General features: G+C 35.4%; 1 protein-coding gene and 1 non-coding gene across 2 annotated transcripts; both read left to right on the top strand.

Moving 5' to 3' along the window:
• The first annotated feature begins 3,038 nt into the window (after positions 1–3,038).
• LOC141624732 (small nucleolar RNA R71) lies at positions 3,039–3,145 on the top strand. The gene has a single exon (XR_012534537.1). It is a non-coding gene; the product is annotated as a small nucleolar RNA R71 (small nucleolar RNA).
• Positions 3,146–9,696: 6,551 nt separating this feature from the next.
• On the top strand, positions 9,697–16,086 carry LOC141617745 (protein ALTERED PHOSPHATE STARVATION RESPONSE 1-like). Its single transcript, XM_074434906.1, has 6 exons — positions 9,697–10,348; positions 11,550–12,429; positions 13,330–13,505; positions 13,862–14,085; positions 14,926–15,256; positions 15,457–16,086. Exons 2-6 carry the CDS (start codon positions 11,661–11,663, stop codon positions 15,901–15,903), a joined length of 1,947 nt encoding a protein of 648 aa, XP_074291007.1. The 5' UTR covers positions 9,697–10,348; positions 11,550–11,660; the 3' UTR covers positions 15,904–16,086.
• Positions 16,087–21,156: the final 5,070 nt, after the last annotated feature.

Below are 21,156 nucleotides of genomic sequence, written 5' to 3' on the forward strand. Positions count from 1 at the left end.
ATTTTGTAGCTTGCCACAAGTCAAGATCAAGCCCATTCGGTTCATTCTTCATTTCCCACCTACTATGTCAAGACATCCCCATGTAGCTAATATCCCAACATGAAAGAATAAATCATTAGCAATAAGCCAATATTAGGATAAGCAAAGAGGAAAGTAGGTTACAAGCAAGCACAAAGCAAAAATTTCTCTCAAAAATTTTCAAAATTTCTACACCACATGCAAACTATTCTATATGCAAATGCAATATCTCCCCCCAAGCTAAACATCACATTGTCCTCAATGTGCCAACTATCCAAATCACCCAATCAAACCATAAAAAAATGGCTCAAAGCACAAAACAAGAAGGACTAGAGGTTATGTTTAATGGGATGCAAGATCTAAACTAATATGCAAAGCAATGAAAAACATACTCGATTTGCCAATCTCCCCCAAGCTAGCATAAATTCGGGGGGATGTAGATGTTTCTTTGTGATTAAGGTGAAGAATTATAGAAAAATGGAAGAGAAAGGAAGAGAAATTACCATCGGGTGTGAAAATGATCGAAAGAATTCGATCCCCCCCTTTTTTTTTACCCGTATAAAGAGAAGGCCAGAAAGTCACAGAACCACGACCCCGATCGGGGCCACCAACCCCGATCGGGGTTGACCTCCTCTTCAGGTTTTGCCTTTTTTCCGCATTGATTTAATTCCCTTCTTGTCCCTTGAAAACCACGTCCCCGAACGGGGTTGTTGCTTGGGGCTGCGTCCCATATTCACTCTTCTCCATTTTCACCTAGAAATCACAAAAGAAATATCGTTAAGTCGAGTATTTTTATTACTAATCTACGAAAAACAATAAACTGCAGAAAATTAAAAACAAAAATAAATAAAAGCAATAAAAAGCTTGAGTTGCCTCCCAAGAAGCGCTAGTTTAACGTCCCGCACGATGTAAGAAGCTATTTGATTCAAGTTTTGTTCTTGAGCTTGCCACCAACCAAGCTCCATTTCATAGCTATCTTTGCATTCCGCAACCATTTGAAATTGTTCAAATAAAATTTCCTTTTCCTCTTGGCACTCCTAGCATTAGTGCCCTTAGCATCGCCACCTACAAAACAAACAACACCAACATCGTCCTCCAACGGATCCGTTAGTGAGGATCCAAGCATAGTAGAGGCATAAGAAGAGTCCACAGTGCTAAATAAATAACAAGACTCTTGTAACATTGGGCTTCTAATGGTGTTGTTTTTGCTAAAGGAAACCCGGTCATCACCTACTTCCAACGTCAACCTCCCATTTTTCACATCAATTAACGCACCCGCGGTGCGTAAAAATGGCCTACCCAATATAATTGGGGTTTGTGAGTCCTCGGCCATATCAAGTATGAGGAAGTCAACGGGTATGAAAAACTTGCCAACTTTGACGGGAACATCTTCTAAGACACCTAGAGGTCGCTTTAAAGAACGGTCCGCCATTTGCAATGTAATACTTGTGCATTTTAAAGCACCCATGTTAAGTTTTTCACAAAGGGAATAGGGCATGACACTTACACTAGCACCTAGGTCGCAAAGGGCCTTATCAATGGTATATTTGCCTATAGTGCAAGGAATAGAATAGCTACCGGGGTCCTAAAGTTTCGGGGGAGACTTGTTTTGTAAGAGTGCACTACACTCTTCGGTGAAAGCTATGGTCTCGACCTCATTGAAGGATCGCTTCTTTGAGAGGATTTCCTTCATAAACTTTGCGTAAGAAGGGACTTGGGTAAGCAATTCCATAAACGGGATGGTGACTTGCAAATTCTTACAAACTTCCAAAAATTTAGCAAACTTACCTTCCTCCTTGTGCTTTGCTAGACGATGGGGAAATGGTACTTGAACAACTTCTTTGGGAGGAGCATCCTCCACATCTTTCACTATCTCTTTCTCATTCTCCTTGGGAGCATCCACTTTCTTTGAAATGACATCACTCTCCTTAGCATTAGGAGAGATTTCTTCAACAACCACCTCATCACTTTCTTTTGGCATAGGAGACCCAACATCTTTGGCATCAAGCTTGCTCTTCCTCTTTAGCATCAACAATCGATGAGGAAATGGCACACGATCTTTAACAATAGGCTCTTCACTAGCCTTCTTTTTGTCATTTCCCCCAAGTTTAGCCTTTTTAACAACCACCTCTTCATCCAAAGTCATGGATGGCCCATCATAGCTTGAACCACTTCTCAAGGAAATAGAATTAACGGTTTCATGTGGTTGCTCACCTTGGGGAGGTAGTTGACCATTCTTCCTTTGAGAGCTAGAAGCGGCTAATTGAGCCACTTGTTGTTCCAACATCTTGACCGCGGCACTATGAGCTTGATCATTCTTTTGAATTTGAGCCAACAATTACCTTTGCATTTGGATTATCATGCCCTCGAGCTTACCAACTCCTTGATTGTTTTGTTGGGCATTTTGTGGTGGATTTTGTTGGTAATTGTTTTGTGGGGGCCTTTATTGATTTTGATAACCCGGTGGAGGGATATACTTTTGTTGTTGAGGGACATAGGCATTTTTTTGTGGTGGAGGTTGTGGATTAAGCACATTGTTGTTATTGTAAGACAAGTTCGGATGGAATTTTGAATTCGGGTTATAGGTGTTGGAAAATGTACCCGGTGGATATGAACTTTGTCTAAAAGCTTGAAAAGCATTTACCTCTTCAATGGGGGCTCGGCAATGTGCGGCATAATGACCCGCACCTCCACATCCATCACAAATGATGATTTGGCTCGTTGAAGACACAACATTGAGTTGTTGGATGGAATCTTTAGCATCTCTCTCCGCCAATTGTTGTTGGAGAAAGGCAATTTGAGCTAGCAAAACGGAGTTGTTAGAGGATTCTTCTTTACCTTTTGAGGGCACAACTCGGGAATTGACATATTGGGCATCATGGATCGCCATAGATTCGATCGTGGAATGAGCAAGATCGGTATCAATTTGATCAAACCGCCCATTGTTGGCGGAATCAAGAATCCTTCGGGACTCGGCACAACATCCATTGTAGAATGTTATTGCTAGAAACCAATCATCTAGCCCATGATGTGGGCATTGCCTTTGAAGCTCTTTGTACCTCTCCCAAGCCTCATATAAGCTCTCAAGAGCTTGTTGACGGAATCCGGTGATTTGGCTCCTCAAAGTTTGAGTTTTCTCCGGTGGAAAAAACTTTTGATAGAAAGCAAGAGCCAATGTCTCCCAATTGGTTATTCCCAAGGTGGTGCGGTCAAGGCTATTGATCCAAAGCTTGGCCTTGTCCTTCAAAGAAAAAGGGAAAAGTATTTCCCTTATTTGGGCTTGGGTGATGCCCGTTTGACGGATCATGGAGCAATAGTCACAAAAGTTTTGCACATGAAAATTGGGATCCTCCAAAGGACTTACTCCAAATTGCTTCCTCTCCAAAAGGCTAATGAAAGCCGGTTTGATCTTGAATTCCGGCGCGGTGATTTGAGTGGTTGTGATTCCGGCCGAAAGCATGGCCGCGGTGGGCTTTGAGTGATCGGAAAGTTTCACCATCTTTTTGGTAGTAGATGGTGGTGGTGGTGGAGTTGATGAACAAGAAACCTCCTCCTCTTCAAGAACCTCTAGATCGTCTAAGTAAGACTTTCTAGCACTTTCAACTTGTATGGGAGAAGTGGCTTCTTTCACTTCCTTCCAAAATCGTCGTCTTCTCCTAAAGGTTTTCTCGGGCTCGGAATCCGGTGAAAGCAATTCTCCACTATGAGAGGACCTGGGCATAAGACAACAATTTCTAGGAAAATGATAAGTAACGGTCTCAAGCAACAAGTATTCCTCAAGACAAAATAAAACAAGATAAAAATCGATAATTCAAAAAGCAATAAAACCGTTTCCCCGGCAACGGCGCCAAAATTTGATAGGCTTATCGCGTACCTATGCAAAGATAATTACCCTAGACAACAAGTTAATGTAGCAATAGGGGTCGAACACAAGGAAACGGGAATTACTTCGTGAATTGCTATGGGTAGATTTTTATCAAGGTCGATTACGATTTGGTTTGGTTTGGTTGTTTGGTGATTAATAACAATAATGATGTAAATTATATAATAAAAGAGAGTCTAAGGGGTTCGGGTCACACATGCAAAAGTAAACATATGAACATGATAGACTCGGTACTAAAAACATTGTCAATTGCTTAGGCTTAAATATACCCACCTTGCGGCATTAGCATCAACCATAGACCGGGTCCTAGAGAAACTCTCGTCCATGACTAGGTCGTTCTACTACACATGCTTTGTCTAATTCAATTCCGTGCCTCTCGACTTATAGAATGAATGAACAAACTTAATCATTTGAATAAGGCCTTAAACAACGATTAAACGTGACGATGCAAGCATGTGATAGAAGCAATATGAACAATATTATTATTAACTTATTTTATCATGTTTATATATTAAGTTTATGCATGGCTCCCCTAGCCCTTAGACTAGGAAATTTAGCTACTCATACTAAAATGTAAATTGCAAACTAAATTAAGAGAAATGGTGAACATAATTGTATGATTTATATAAACTAATTGATTTAACATGTGGAAGAATTAAACTAAAGTAATCTAAACAAATTATTTAATTATAAACTATGTAATAACTGAAATAGAAATGTAGAGATATAAACTATAAGTAGAAATACCTTAAAAGTAGAGAACTTGTATGGAAGAACAATGTATAACCAAAAGCTTGAAATAACTTAGAACCAAATGTTTGAAGAACTACAAGATTAACTAATTTGTAAACTAATATGAAAACTATTGAGAGAATTATAATGCTTAAGGCTATTGTAAACTAAAACTTGGACGTAAAATTGGATGCCTAAGACCTTGGAACACCTCTCCTATTTATAGGAGAGGAAGAAGAAACGTAAACATTGAAGATATCTGCGGCCCCGATCGGGGTTGCATGGCCCCGATGGGGGTCGTGTGTTTCTCGGTTAATTCCCTTAATTCTCCTCTTAAATGCAAAGGGTATCCAATGTTGGTGATTAATTGTGCGATTAATCACCCGGTTAATGCTAGCATTTGGCATCTTAAGAACTTTTAGAATCCCATGCTTTCCCATTGTTTTGGACTTTGAAGTTGGGCTTGACTTTGATTGTTGGCAACATTTGCATTACTCATACTAATCCATCAATTTCTCCATGCAAAACCCAATCCAATGCTCCATGCTTAGTCCAACACTTGATCTTGTTTAGCTTAATGAACTTAGTGTATAGAATGATAGGAAAAAGCCTCTAAATGCTTATATTCCTACAAAAACATGTTAAGACAAGCAAATACACTAGAACAACAAATATTAGCTTATGACACTATGATAAGTGCTAATTAACAAATAAAATGAAGCTAATATAGGGGATGAAAGTATATAAAATATGCACTTATCAAGGGCCAACCGGTTAGCCCACACATTCTTCACATGATTGAGAATGTCGAGAAGCTGGAGACACTGAATTGTAAAATCAGTGAGAGCATTGTCATTGACCGAATGCTTCATTCTCTTCACGATGGTTTTGCCCTTTTCAGGGCGAACTACTACATGAATGACTTGAAAAAGAGTCCTCATGAGCTACACTCTGAATTTAAAGGGATGCATACAGATAAATCCCACAAGTGGTATCAGAGCGCATGAGTCGTGTTCCTTATGCATCTGCAATAGGATCGATCATGTATGCCATGATATGCACACGTCCAGACGTGGCATATGCATTGAGTATGACGAGTCGGTACCAAAAGACTCCAGGTGAAACACACTGGATAGCAGTCAAAAATATCCTCAAGTACCTACGGAGGACTAAGGATTGGGTATTGACGTATGGAGGCGATACTAAGCTATGCGCAACCGGTTACGCAGATGCTAGCTTCCAAACGGATCGAGATGATTCAAAATCTCAGTCCGAGTTCGTCTTCACTCTTAATGGTGCTGCGGTCATCTGGAAAAGTTCCAAACAGAGTGTTGTAGCAGATTCTACTCTCGAATCGAGTACTATGCCGCTTCGGAGGACAAAGGAAGCGATATGGATCGTCAATTATTACAAGGGCTTTCGGTAGTTCCTAGTTCGAATGACCCGATCACCATCTATTGTGACAATAGAGGTGCCATCTTCCAGGCTAAGGAGCCAAAGTCTAGCAACAAATCTAGACATGTACTTCGGAAAGTTCACCTGATCCGTGATTACGTGGAGTAAGAAGAGATAGTGATTGACAAGATTGCGACGGATGATAGCATCGCGGATCCTCTCACCAAACCGTTGAATTATGATAAGCATGTAGGGCATGTTAATTCCATGGGAATTAAACATGTTCCTGAGTTGTAGTACTTGATTATGGATTTGATACATTATCTTTTCATATACTATTTATAACTTCATCGTTTTATATATAATATTTTGTTTTTCATGTGGATTGTACTGACAACATTGAACGCCACAAAGTGAACTGAATTACATTATATTTGTTTTGGTCCGTAATCGCCAATGTGAGCTGATAACTCCGGCTATTATATTGTGCAGTCGATTGATGGTGGGTTCAACGAGCCATAAGTCAAACGGTTGACTGATCGATCACAGATGTGAGATTATCACGATACCTCGTAGGACAACTTTTTTTTTGTGATAACGTAATGGAGTCCTAAATGTTTAATAACATTCGGTGTCAGGTCGTGGATAGGACATCCATTGTGTTCCTAGAGTCGATTCTTTTGACTATCGACTGTCTCTTGAGATTAAGGCAGTTTTTGGGTGACTTTGGTTTCTTTCTCACGGTCTGCCGTGAATCGGAGGCTAAGTAGATTTTTTCTGGGTCATTTCATACTGTGCTTACATCTGCAGGATTCGAGTTGAGGAAAATATCCAACCCTTATCAGGTATAGTTATTTCTCATGGCCACTCGAAGAGTTGTAACTGAAATGCATGGCCATGCTCGAATGATGATTCGTTTATCAGTTAAGTTACTCTCTAGTCGGGGAAACCACTCTTGATGATGATCGCTTGTAAAATACGACCTTTGTGAATACGGATTTGCAAATTGTTTTACATTGAGTGGGAGAAATTTTAGGATATGAGAATCGGTTATCGCACATACACTTGTGAGGACAAGTGGGAGTTTGTTGGAGCTTGTGTCCTCCACAAATTAGTGTGATAACATTTGTAAATCTCTTACAGGTTCACAAGGGTATACTTCATATATTTAATCAGTTGATTAACGTTTACCTAATAACGGTTGGCTTGCTAGAAAGTTTGACGTTATTATCATACAGATGGCGGTGATCAACTGGTCCCTAAAGGTCACACCTATAGGATGTGTTTGAGAAATGTGGTTATAGAAATATAATCACATTGATGCCCAAAATGACTAAAAAGTTAGTCAATGTGTTGATGAGATAATTATTTAATAAAAATTAAATAATATTAGTTGAGACGAATTAACTGTCAATTCGTAAATTAAATATAATAAGTTATATTTAATTAAATATATGTAATGTTAGCTTGGACGAATTAATCTGTTAATTCATAATTAAATGTAATCAGTTATATTTAATATCAACAAGTTGAATGTGTTATAGTGGTAATAGTGAGGGTACACATACCAAGAGGTCATGGGTTTGATCCTCACTAGATGACAATTTACACATTTTATACATTTTTTGTAAAAACCGAAAAAAAGAAAAATGGACCTCTCTTATTTCAGTTAGCATATGGGCCGAAAAATAAAACAAGAAAATCTACCCTAATCATCTATATACTCGGTTGTATAGGGTGATGAGGGATAGAATTTTTAACCTAATTTTTGCTCATCATTTCTCTCATCAGAAAACCACACAAAAATAAACCTTAATATTTACAGAAATTGGGGATCTCATTCTAGCAATTTGAGGGGCATTTCTCGGAGCATCTTGGGTGCAACTAATAGGCGAATATCATTGCGATATTGTTCTTAGGCCGAATTAGCAAGGACCGAAGGTTGTTTCTTAATCCTTTACTTTTGTTTATGTAATTTTAATTTTATGACTAGTGATCATCTTCATAAAATTCGTTATAATCCTTGAATTTAAAGGGATGCATACAGATAAATCCCACAGGATAGCTGGGATGGAGTCATCACATGAGTCACTAGAGTCTTCCGCTGTGTCATGAACTTCTTTTATTTAGTTGGTTTGACAGTTTTTGAGGAACCGTTGTATTTATTTTACCAGTTTGGTTTTTGGAACTTGTATCACTTTAAACTCATTTATTTAAGTATGTTTCTTTATGGTCTATTTAATATACATTGCCTCGGGTAACCGAAATGGTAGCACTTCTATGCTTTAAGTGATCTTGGTAAGGCACTTGGGGTATGGGGTGTTACAAGAACCCAGCTCGAGAACAGACACATGAAGTGCTGCCCCTCTTCCAGAGGACGCAGCAGATGTTGCGCCTGTTCTAGGTTGGTTTCTGCCCCTGAACTCTTTGTCGCTTTGACGTAGCTCCTAATTACAGTTTAAATCAACTATTATTCGTATTATCACCTCTAATCTGACGTATTTTCATATTTTAATTCTAATTTTACTTTCCTTTTATTTTCTTCTTCAAAATCCCGTCTTTGAGCGTGCTTTTGACATAGATCAAATAAAGCTTGTAATTTTAATAATTGTAATTCATTTTTTTCGTTATTATTATGTATGATTTAATTGTATGGCATTCACATGTATTGAATCTAACATTTATTTCGACCAAATTGTTTGCTAAAACACGTGTTAATCGACATAGTCTAATTTCACATGCTAGGATTAATCCATATTTGTTGCATTGCATGCATTACATCGACGACATATCAAATATGAACGACTTCCCTAATCATTAGTAGAGTCCGCTATCGAGGCGGGCGGGATTAGGTGTTCGAATTAAAGAACTTCCTGATACGTACCCTCACCCCTTACTCCAGCTATTTCTGGACATCCGTGTCCATTGACATCTCGAGAGTCATTCTAGACATAGAATGCTAAGGGTAACGAGTTCTTAGTATTCATGTCATTACTACTTTGTGTCTTGACATGACACGAGGTATTCGAACGGTTTTCAATTTTCCACAATAAATTGGTGGCGACTCCACAAATGCAGGCTTATTCAACCTTTCACCGATTTCAATGCCTCACAAATCGGTAACGGCCCATGACGTGCTTTGGCAAACCAAGGTCTCGTGGGAGAAGTGTCGCCGCCTCAAAACCATAACGCGCGCGGCGCGGCTGGCCCCTGTCCACACTTCCTCTATTCCATTTGTTTCTTTACGTTTACTTTTTTGGCACTATTCATTAGTAATGAGAATCTCCAATACAACTTCTAATTATATAACATAAAAGATAATCATGTGAAATCTTTTTCAAATCGTCTCACCGAATGGATTATGAAAATCAAACTTTTATAATTTTTAGTAACATGTAACTGAAGATATGAACAAAAGAAAACGTGCATTGACGTATGTGTATAAAGCAAACGTAAAGAATTAAATGGAATGGAGGAAGCCATTGTATATTTGTATTTTATTGTTTTGTTTTGCTCTTGAACAAGCTTTATACAAAGTAAATTCAAATTTACGATTGTTGATACAAAATAGCTCACAAATTCGGTTTGCAATACCCATAATAAATGCTAGAAATATACGTAATGCAACCCATAAAACTCATAAATTGGGTTTGCAACTCATTTCACGCATACAACAATTTTACATTCGCACCAAAAAAAACAATTTTACATAAAATTCACTTTTATACCAAAACTCATTTACAAACAATTTGCAGAAACTAGCACTTATGTGTCACCTCACACAAAGCAAACCACATTCCCAATGTGCACATAGATGTTCTACCAAATAAACAAACTCTTAACCATGAAGAATTAGACTAAGCAAAACTTTTTGGGTTGTTATCAAGTCTTAAAAAGACAACTTAAAAGCAACATAAAAAAGAGAAAGAAACATGAACACGTAAACGAGTTAGGATCGTCTCCATTACCTCAAAAGAAAATCATAGTCCATTATCTCTAATAAATTCATTTTTATATATTATTCTCCTATACATTATCATCCATTACTTAATTGGAATAATATCCTAGAAAAAATAAAGTGGATCCAAATTGCAAATACACAAGGTTGAAGTATAAAGTTATCAATAATCTGGACAAAAAAAAGGCAGTCTCTTTACAAAAAGAGGTAAAGTTAACAGTACAAGTTAAAAGTTGGTCCAACCCCAAGATTATAAAAATGTAATAAATTCATATAGTACTCCGTATAATGTAATTACATGCACCCCAACAGTTGGAATTCAAAGCTTTCCCTTCCTTTTCAAAACCCCAAGAAAATCTCTGGTATGCCTTCTTGTCTCAAACTTATGTAATGTTGTTTTACTAAATCTGTTGTTGGGCATTGGAAAAAGTTTATGTATTTTTCGCTGTAACTGCAAATCCTGGCTCCCTCACTACTTATGAATTGGGTGCTTCATATGTTTTTCTTTAGTTCTAAGCTGGTCTGTCCCTAATTTATGGCTTCTATTATCTGACATTCTCTGGAAAACTTCCTTGTTTTTTTTCTCTTTTTATTTTTTTGGTTGTTTTTTTAGTGTGTTTGTTAATATTTGTTTAATGATATTGGAGATACAACATTCTTGGCAGGGGTGTCAAATCTGTCAATGTCAGTGTTATTGTCTTTTACAAGGACTGAAGATTCATTTTAAATTCAAATACTAAGGAAAGTTTAGAATATTCATCATTTAATTCCCCTAATATATTCAATCCTGATTATTTTCCTACTTAATTCTTTTTTTTTTTTTTTTGTTCTTTAGGCTAATTAAAAGAAAGATCTTTGTTGGTATTTTAAGATAAAAACTCAGGAGAATTAGTAGGAAAAAAAAAATAAAAAATCATCAAGTAGCTTGTTTAAACATGAGATATAAAAAACAAAGAAATGGTCTTTGTTGGTATTCCTGCACCAGGTGATATTTGAGGTATTCTACAGTTCTGGCTTTTGTTTTGGTTTGTACTGAAATTGGGCATCATTTGGGTTCTCCTTCCTACACTTCCGTAGTTCATTTCGTGTTAGACGGCCCCAATTCTTTTGGGATTAAGGCTGTGTTGTATGGCAGGGTGGGGATTGTTAAATTATGAGTTTGAAGTTGATAACATATAAGTACTTATTTACCTTTACTGCATGATGAAAAACGACTACAGAGTCCGCCGATTTATGTCCCTAAGAATGCTGTTCATTCTTGATGGTTAAAAGTCGAAAAAGAAGTTTAAGCTGTAAGTTGGGAAGGTTGAGATTTTGTGATAATCATTTTTTAGGTCGAGTATATCGGGGAAATTGTGTTAAAACTCCCCATTTTGAACAAGTTAACACTTTTTGCATCCAAATATTTAACCTTGGCATTTTTTTTCTATACTTTTTAATCTTTTATTTACTGTAGCTATAATTAAAGTGTGATTGGTGAAAGTTTGTCAATTGAGTTGTTGTCTTGCAGCTTGCCTGTCACTTCATCATTCCCGTCATCTCTCATTGTACTTTCCTTTGCAGTAATATGCGTGACTGGCCATTCACTTCTTGGGTCGGAGTGGCATACAGAATAATCAAGACATAATGAACTGAAATCCTTATAACATTCACCCGACTTTGGGATTTCGCAAAATGGGTTGTGTGGTGTCAAGAGTAGACAGGGAAGAGAGGGTGGTCATATGTAAGGAAAGAAAAAGGGTAATGAAACAGCTTTTGGGATTAAGAGCAGAATTTGCCAATGCCATATTATCGTACTTAAGGGCGCTAAAAAACACTGGTGGGACCCTTAAACAGTTTACTGAATCTGAGTTACTAGAGCTTGACAGTATATTGCCTCCTTCCCCACCACTTCCTCTCCCACCTTCACCTCCACTGCCACCTCCAATCGACAGTCCTGATCTCCGGAAGATTAAAGGTAAACAACACGTCAGGGAAGCCGAGGAAGATATAATCGAGGTTAATGAGGAAAATTGTTGTACGCCACCACCGCCGCCACTGGAAACGGCATGGGATCTTTGCGATTTGCTGGATACATCTTCAATTCAGCATGAATTGGATGGTATCATGGTTGAAGATGGGGACGAAGAAAATTGGGCTGAGACGAAATCTCAGTTTGAGGAAGAAGCCCAAGAGCATACAATACCTGATAATGCTCGGGAAACAAAGTCGTTGAATGTGGATACTGTGGAAAATGATTTGGCAATGAGGGGTAGTGGGCAGACCAAAGAGACGGTAAATACAGCTATGGTGGTGTGGAGGAGAAAGAAGACATTGCCAAGCATAGTTAAGGAGCTTGATGATTACTTCTTGAAAGCTTCCACAGGCGCCAAGGAAATTGCTGTTTTGGTTGATTTGGGATCAAGGAATGCTTCCCTGCATCGGGACATTCGAGAAACCAGGGGTAATATAGTTATCATTTCTGCACTAATATGTGTTTCATGTTTTGCTTCTTTTTGTGAATGAACTTTGATCCCTTTATTAATTATCTGATACAGAATATCTTTCTTCTGTTAAAACTCCCTATCCTTTGGTTCTAGATTTTGATGGAAAAAGCATTATCACCCACTAAACCGTCTATGCTTCTATAGATTATGAAGTAGCAGTCTTTTGATGCAATTTATGGCATAATTTTTTATTTTGGGTCATCCGGAAACAACCTCACACATGCTTAAGGTTGTGTACATCTAAACTCCTATATCTTTACCATTTGTGGGAGACTTTGACGCATCGTTGTTGTCATTGTCGTTCAGAATTTCCTTGACGAGTGTATGCGCATTTCAAATTAGCTTTGTTTACCTCGCCAAACTTCAGTGCTTATCAGCGGTTCATGCACGACGTAGTATAATGTCTTTGTTTCAAGAGACTTTCTTGCTTCGGCTGTGGACTTTGTTCTCAACCACTACTGTACCATGTCGTATTGTTGACATTGCTGCAGATGATTTATATGAAAGAAGCTACTCCCGCTGTGGGGGTTTTTTCACATAAAAAAATTAAAAAATTCATCAAGTAATCAATTGATTGTCCTCAGCCAAGCCTACTGGTTACATCTTTTTAATTTTTAGTTGCTGGTTTTACTTTTTCATGCAAACTTCACTCCATGGCTTTCTCAACTAAAACATGATATACCCATTAATCTAGCTGTTTGAGATAATGTTATGTCTATTTATCTGTCTAACTGAGAATATTGTCTGTTCTTTAAGGGAGACAAAAGCAGTATATTATGATAAACCCTTGTTCTTGTGATTTGTTGGAGTACTCCTGCATCCTTACAATTCATTAATATTTTCCCAACTTCATTCAGGGAAGGGGAACAACTCTACAAGGTCATTAAATTCATTGTCGTGGAACTGGTCATCCAAAACGCCACATTTGACACAGGATGAGCAAGCCCTTATTGAACCTTGCAAAGCTGGAGCGCACTGCATCACTCTTGAAAAGCTATATGCTGAAGAACAGATACTGTATAAGGCTGTAAGGGTAATGCTCTATATATACAGTTTCACATCTTATGTCTGTGGTTGCTTGAGATATATTATGTTTTACTTTGAAATTTCTTTGTCATGAATCTGAAGATTACTTATAAGCAAGCTGAGACTAGCCAGTCTTAACAGCTTTGCGTGCAATTCTGTGTGAATTGAACTGATTATATTTTATCATTGACATACAAGGATAAATAAAAATAATAGCCGCAGCACTTTCTGATATTTACCTACACTTTCCGTTAGTACTTAGTAATTGTAAATTAAGCTTTCTAGACTACTGAGTTGGTTAAATTGTGGTTAAAATCCTGAAAAACGCCACTTACATGATTGTTACTGCAACATCATCGACAGGATGAGGAGGTGGCGAAATTGGATCACAGAAGGAAATCATTGTCATTGCAAAAGTACGAAAATGAGAATGCAGATTTGAACAAGATTGACAAAACTCAATCTGCAGTTGAAAGTTTACAGTCTGATATCGTACGGTTGCAAGAGCTCGAAAGAAGGACTTGTTCTTCTATTTTGACACTCAGAGACGAGCAGCTTCACCCTCAGCTCGTTTCTTTGCTCTCGGGGTAAGTATCATTTGATTTACGATAAGAAACTCCCTTATCAATTATCATGCAGCTTTTCAGTTATATCAAAAATATATTTTTGGTTGTATAATATATTCTTTTGGCTTGCTGGCCAGATTATTCGGTTTATTTAACTTGAAGAAATATAATTCAATTTAAAAAGAAAAGATCTGAATTGTGAAAACATATCAGGTTTTGGGCCTGAAGTGGAATTATATATTGTTATGTCGTAGTGTAGACATGCAGCCAAACTGCCAAAGTGAAGTCAAAATTTCATCTATATGAATGTGAAAAACCCTGAGTTTGTTTTCTGTACTCTGTAGTCGCTTCCCACAATTCCCGTAATTCATCCTTTGTACGTTGTGCTTTTGTACTCCCTCCATAAACCTGTTTTCTTCCCATTTCAATAAAATACTCCTCACATATATTAAGAGAAATGGGAAGAAAACAGGTTTCTGGAAGGAGTACCTAAAAGTGTGATAATGTGCAACAAGTTTCGACTATGTCTTGGGTCACCAAAATGCAAAATTTCTCAACAGTGTGGAATTTGCAATACCTCGGACAACAAAGTGAAAAATTTCTTCCAGTAATGCATTAATTCTGTCATCGTTACTTCCACTGACGAGTTCATATCCATTTGAGATTGACAAACATTCAAAAGTTACAATGACAGCATTTGACTATTTGAGGATGTTTTTCTGTTTATTTGCATTTGTTAAGAAAATAATTGAATGATTTACACATTAATTTCCACAAAAGGTAAATACTGAACAGCCTGTCGCGTCGCACCTGCTTATGTTGATTTTTGATTGACGAAGTAGGTTATACGATTTACTGCAGGGTGATTCACATGTGGAGGACAATGTTTGAGTGCCATCAAGTTCAAAGTCACATCTGCCAGCAAATTCAGCATCTAAGCAGTAACCAGAGCATGGAACCAACTACTGAATATCATCGTGAAGCCACAGTGCAGCTTGAAAGTGAGGTCAAGTTCTGGTTCAATAGTTTCTGCAGACTTGCCAAATCCCAGCGAGATTACGTGAACGCCCTCTTCAGGTGGGTTCAGCTTACAGACTGCCTTGTGGATGACAATAGTCGGAATCGTCATTCATCTATGGTCCGTGATCTCTGCCAGAGGTGGCTAACTGCTCTAGATAGACTTCCAGAAAAGGTACTGTACTAGTGTACTTCGAGTGCCATACCCGTGTCCAATTGTCAAGTGTTAGACACGTGTTTGTAAAGTACTAAATACTCCAGGTGAAGTAACATAAGAGGGTCTTACGTCAGCTTTTGCCTTTAAAGCGTACATGATTTATCGTGTTAATTTATCTGATCTTGAATCCTTATAGTTCGCCTCCAAATGAATAACAGGTAGTATCAGACGCCATCAAAAGCTTTCTTTCAGTCATACGCTCAATAATCCTACAGCAAGAAGAAGAATGCATCATGAAGAAAAAATCCGACAGGCTGGAGAAGAGATTGCACAAGGAGATAAACTCTCTACTCGAAATGGAAAAGAAACATGAAGAAAGTGTCGGCTTGGGAGATGCGGACTCTAGTCTATACCCAAAGCATCCGTTGTATATCAAACGAGCAAAAACTGAAGCCTTGAGAAACCGATACGAGAATGAGAAGGGCAAGTATGTAGGCTCCATTCAGGTAAGCCGGGCCATGACCTTGAAGAACCTGCAAACATGCCTTCCTCACGTATTCAAGGCGCTAATGGTGTTTTCTAGTGCTTGTACTGAAGCATTTGAGACTGCTCTTAACCCAGTTCAGCAAATCTCTAATGTTGAACAATCAAATGGTGAATGCTGAAATTTTGTAGAGAAGGTTTGCCACTTTAATTTAGGTGTAGATACTTGTGAATTAATCATGTTCTAAAAATTTGTTCCGGTGAATGGATTACCGCGATTCTTGGGAATTATCTTGTACGCTGTGAACTTGTGTTAACGAAACAACGATAATTTAAAAAGTAAGAAGAAACGGAGCCTTAATCAATTTGCTTTTCCGGTTTGAATTCTTTGAATCGAATGATTCTAAGTTAACAAAATAACAATAATTAAACGTTAGCATTGATTCGAAAAAAAGGTTATTGACGCTAATAAGCGATATGCTAATCAAACAATTGTGAATTGTAGATCGAAAAGGTGATGAGTTGAGGTTTCTCCAAGTGTACGCTCGGGTAGCCATGTTCCAGAGGTGAAGGGATTTAAATTTTGTTGCCCAGTTTAGGTTAGAATTCGAGCACTGTCAACTGGAGCATCGAGGGCGCTCATCGTCATATGAATGGAGTAATAGGTCTCGTATAAACTAAGCGCTTGTTTTTCAGGCTTTTTTTTCACCACTTGATTCAAATTTCATTATTATTCGATCTGGGGTTTTGATTATTCGATTGATTCGAGTTCGATTCAATTTGACTCGGCTCCATTCATTTCATTTCACTCACTTCATTAAAGCTCCACTAAATTCAGCCAATTTCAATTTTGCGAATCTTAAACTTAATAGTTTTTATTAATATTATATTAATATTAATATTAATATTAATATTATTATTATTATTTTATTATTATTATTTTATTATTTTTATTTATTTATTTATTTATTTGTTGTTGTTATTATTATTATTATTATTATTATTATTATTATTATTATTATTATTATTATTATTATTATTATTATCATCATCATCATCATTAATTTATTATTAATTAATCATCCTCATTATTGTTATTATTATGAATATTATGGTTATTAAAAATATTCATATTAATATAATTAATACTATTACTATTATTATTATTATTATTAATATGAATATGAATATTAATTAATAATAATATTATTAATAACATTGTTAATTTTAATATTACTATTATTAATACCTAATTATTTTTTCATATACAAACTTTACTCTTTCACACGCACTTTTTCATAACGTTCTATTTTGTACCCTTTTCACCTCAAACTGAACCAAGTGAACTCTTAAATCAATATTTTTCCCTAAAACTTAATTTAATTGCTCAAATGACTTAAAACTTACAAGATGAATTCTAATTTTTAAAATAATTAATTAATTTACTTGTTATCAATTATTAATATTATTTGTTGAGTTTTAATTAATCAACCAAATTTTATTTATTTGTTAAAGAAAAAATTAGGGTCTGTCGATTTTTATTTATCTAATTAATTAAATTAGGATTGTTGGTGCTTTGTGGTGGTTACCTAATCTGTCAAATTAGGATGATAAACGGCTAGACTTTGAACATCAATCTAGCAAATTGGTGCTCCATTATTTCACCTAATTAGATTGATGGCGAACCGTGGTTCATGGTGGCTACCTAGTTAATCACTCAAATCAGTTTAATTACTACTACTACTACTCAAATTAGTTTAATTACTACTACTACTATTATTACTACTACTACTACTACTATTATTATTATTATTAATGTTAATCTTCTTCTTCTTCTTCTTCTTCTTCTTCTAATAATAATAATAATTATTATTATAATAATAATAATAATAATAATAATAATAATTATTATTATTATTATTATTATTATTATTATTATTATAGGTATAATAATAATAATAATATTACTATTATAATTATAATTATAATTATTATAATTATTACTATTATAATAATAATTATTATTATTATTTATTATATTTAGTATTAATATTAATATTAATATTAATATTATTTCAGTTCAATTCAGCTCTAATCAGCTTAGTTTAGTTCAAATTTCACTCGGCTCCATTCGATTCAAATTTCGGCTCCATTCGATTCGATTCGATTCGATTCGATTCAGCTCGGCTCCATTCGATTCGATTGATTGATTGGCTCCATTCATTCGATTGGATTGATTCGGCTCTAAAAAGCCAGAAAGAACAGGGCCTAAGTATGACTTCTCTTCTTTTTCAATGTGTGACTTGGGTTGCTACTTGCTACCGCAACAAGTGGTATCAGAGCCTTTGGTTCGACTGGGTCCAGTGTATGGTGGAAACCGAGGTAATAAACTGCCTTAGCCAATGTGGATGAGCGCCCTCTATGTAACCTCACGATTGGAGATATGTGTAAGAGTGATTGGTGTAAATGTGTGTAAGATTGGATGTGAATGCATAACCATGACAGATTTTGGTATGGACATGATTTTGGACGTGTGATTTGTCTCGGTGAGGTTGTACTTTGGTTGCTTCGTTTGATCAAAATTTAGAATTTAAAGAGTGATTAAAGTTCATTATACAATGAGCATTTACATTAATGGGTAAGGAATTGTTCTAATTTAATACTCCTAAAAGGCTTCATGTTCGATTCATGGAATGTAGCAATGTTAAATCTCATGAGCGAGAGATTTACCGTTGTAATGATCCTATATTCCTACGCGGCTTAAATCCAGACTAAATCGGATGGTCAACACGAAAACAAAAGTTCATTGTTATATTTCTCATTATCAATCAATACTATATATTAAATCCAGAAACCAAGGGACTTCAATGTAATTAAATAAAGTTATACAAATTAATTATACTATATAGTTTTAAATCAATAGCACCGTGTGATGGACCGAATTAAGGGACCTCAATGCAAATATTATATAGTTTGGGCTAAAATTAAATTATATAAAAGCTTGGTAATTTTCCTAAACATTTGTAAGAGAATAAACCATGGTCAATTTCTTTAAAATAAAATAATTAAATCAATAACGTACTGCGATGAGTCAAATGTCATCATATCAATACTATATATTAAATCCAGAAACCAAGGGACTTCAATGTAATTAAATAAAGTTATACAAATTAATTATACTATATAGTTTTAAATCAATAGTACCGTGTGATAGACCCGATTAAGGGATCTCAATGCAAATATTATATAGTTTTGGTTAAAATTAAATTATATAGAAGCTTGGTAATTTTCCTAAACATTTGTAAGAGACTAAACCATGGTCAATTTCTTTAAAATAAAATAATTAATTAAGATGGTCAATTTCCTTAAAATAAAATAATTAATTAAGATAGTCATTTTCAAAGAGACTAAAAGAAAGAAGATGCTTGGTAATTTTCCTAAATATTTATAGAAGACTAGAAGATGGTCAATTTTCTTAAAATAAAATAATTAATTAGTATAAACATGCACACTTATGGTATTAATTATTATCATCATAAAATTATATATTAAATTTAAAATCTATGCAATTTTATTAAACTTTATAGTTTATTAGATGTATAGAGATGTTAATTATTTAATATATAAAAATATAATAAGTAGGTTATAAATAATTCAAGTTAGATTCCATAATATATAATATTGCATAAGTCTTTCGATTTGATTTAATGCATACATGTAATATATTTATATAAATATATAATCCTCTTAAAATTGCATGCCTAAGTAGTAAAAGTAATTTCGTCAGAGTAGTAAAAGAATTTCGTCATAGTGAAAGTAACAATAATTACGGACAGGTAGTGAAATGTCATTACTGTTGTTTCATTAATAAGAGTAAAATATTAATAGCGAAAGTAGTGAATTAGTCTCAAAATTTATTTCATCGTAATTTTAGAATATGTTATATAAAAATATATTAATGATAAATTTATGGGTTATGCAATTTTAAATAATTTAATTTAATAAAAAAAAATTTAATGGTAAGTAGAAGTAGCTCGGGCGAAGCTAAGGTGAATGGTGTGGGTTGTTTTATGGTGGAATCAACTTGTTTAAGTGGTTAGATGGGCGGGCATATGTGCTCCTTTTTTCGCGGTATGTAAAGGTTGTACAGAACCAACTGAAAATGCAAATGAATAGCGACTATGCTAGTTTCAGCCTTCAGGCTCACTTTGATAGCGACTACAATCTATATCTATCTATCTATATTATTAAAGGAAGTTTTTTTTGAGCGATTATAGAGACTCCAACCTATGATAAAAACTTTCGACCAATAAAAAATAAATAAAATAATGCAGAGGAGATAAAAATATAAATCGCGTAAAACTCTACCCCAAATAAACCATACACAATCCTATTTGCATAGCAAAATTACGTTTTTTGTTTGTACTCCCTAGATTTAATGCCTGGGCAATTCCCGAGCCAACCTGTAATAATCTATGATTATGATGTATTAATACTCTAAGGCTCCCTTCTTTTGCACTTACTGAACTGAACATATAGAAGTTGGGTTGAATTTATAAGAGCTTACTTTCTCTGAATCGAACTTATAGAGGCTGGATTGAACTTATAGCTTAACTTATAGAAAAATGAGTATAAATTGAGCTAACGTTTTTAAACTGAATTTATAGGAGTTGAACTAAACTTCTAGGAGCTTAACTTTTCTGAACCGAGTTTATAGGAGCTTAACTTTTCTCAACTTAACTGAACTTATTATAATGTAATAATACTCCTAATTAGGCCGTGTGACTGAACTTTTCTCAATTTTTACATCTTCATAATCATCTATGACGTTTTAACCAAGTGGATAAGATGAAGCACAAAAACTTAAGAAAAACAGTATCCACAAAAGAGTGTTTTTATAAGAAAATAAATATTTTTAGTTTAGGTCAATTGGTTCAGTTCTTGTCTGTTTGAATACATTCAGGTTATGGTATCACTAGATTTTGATTGAATTCAGTGCAATAATTTGATTCGTATTGAGTCGTGTTTTGGGTGCTATTCAGATCACTATAGGGTGTTCTATCAAGGAAAAATTGATGGGAATAATCCCACCTTTTAGTCATCTTTCGGGAATAATCTCACCTTTCAATAATCCGAAAACAGTCTCATCTTTTAACCCCATCTTCTTTAAACAACCCCTCCACATTATACAAATTAATTATACTATATAGTTTTAAATCAATAGCACCGTGTGATGGACCGATTAAGGGATCTCAATGCAAATATTATATAGTTTGGGTTAAAATTAAATTATATAGAAGCTTGGTAATTTTCCTAAATATGGTCAATTTCCTTAAAATAAAATAATTAATTAAGATGGTCAATTTCCTTAAAATAAAATAATTAATTAAGATGGTCAATTTCAAGGAGACTAAAAGAAAGAAGATGCCTGGTAA

This window comes from Silene latifolia, chromosome X (assembly GCF_048544455.1).
Source record: "Silene latifolia isolate original U9 population chromosome X, ASM4854445v1, whole genome shotgun sequence".
Taxonomy (NCBI): domain Eukaryota; kingdom Viridiplantae; phylum Streptophyta; class Magnoliopsida; order Caryophyllales; family Caryophyllaceae; genus Silene; species Silene latifolia.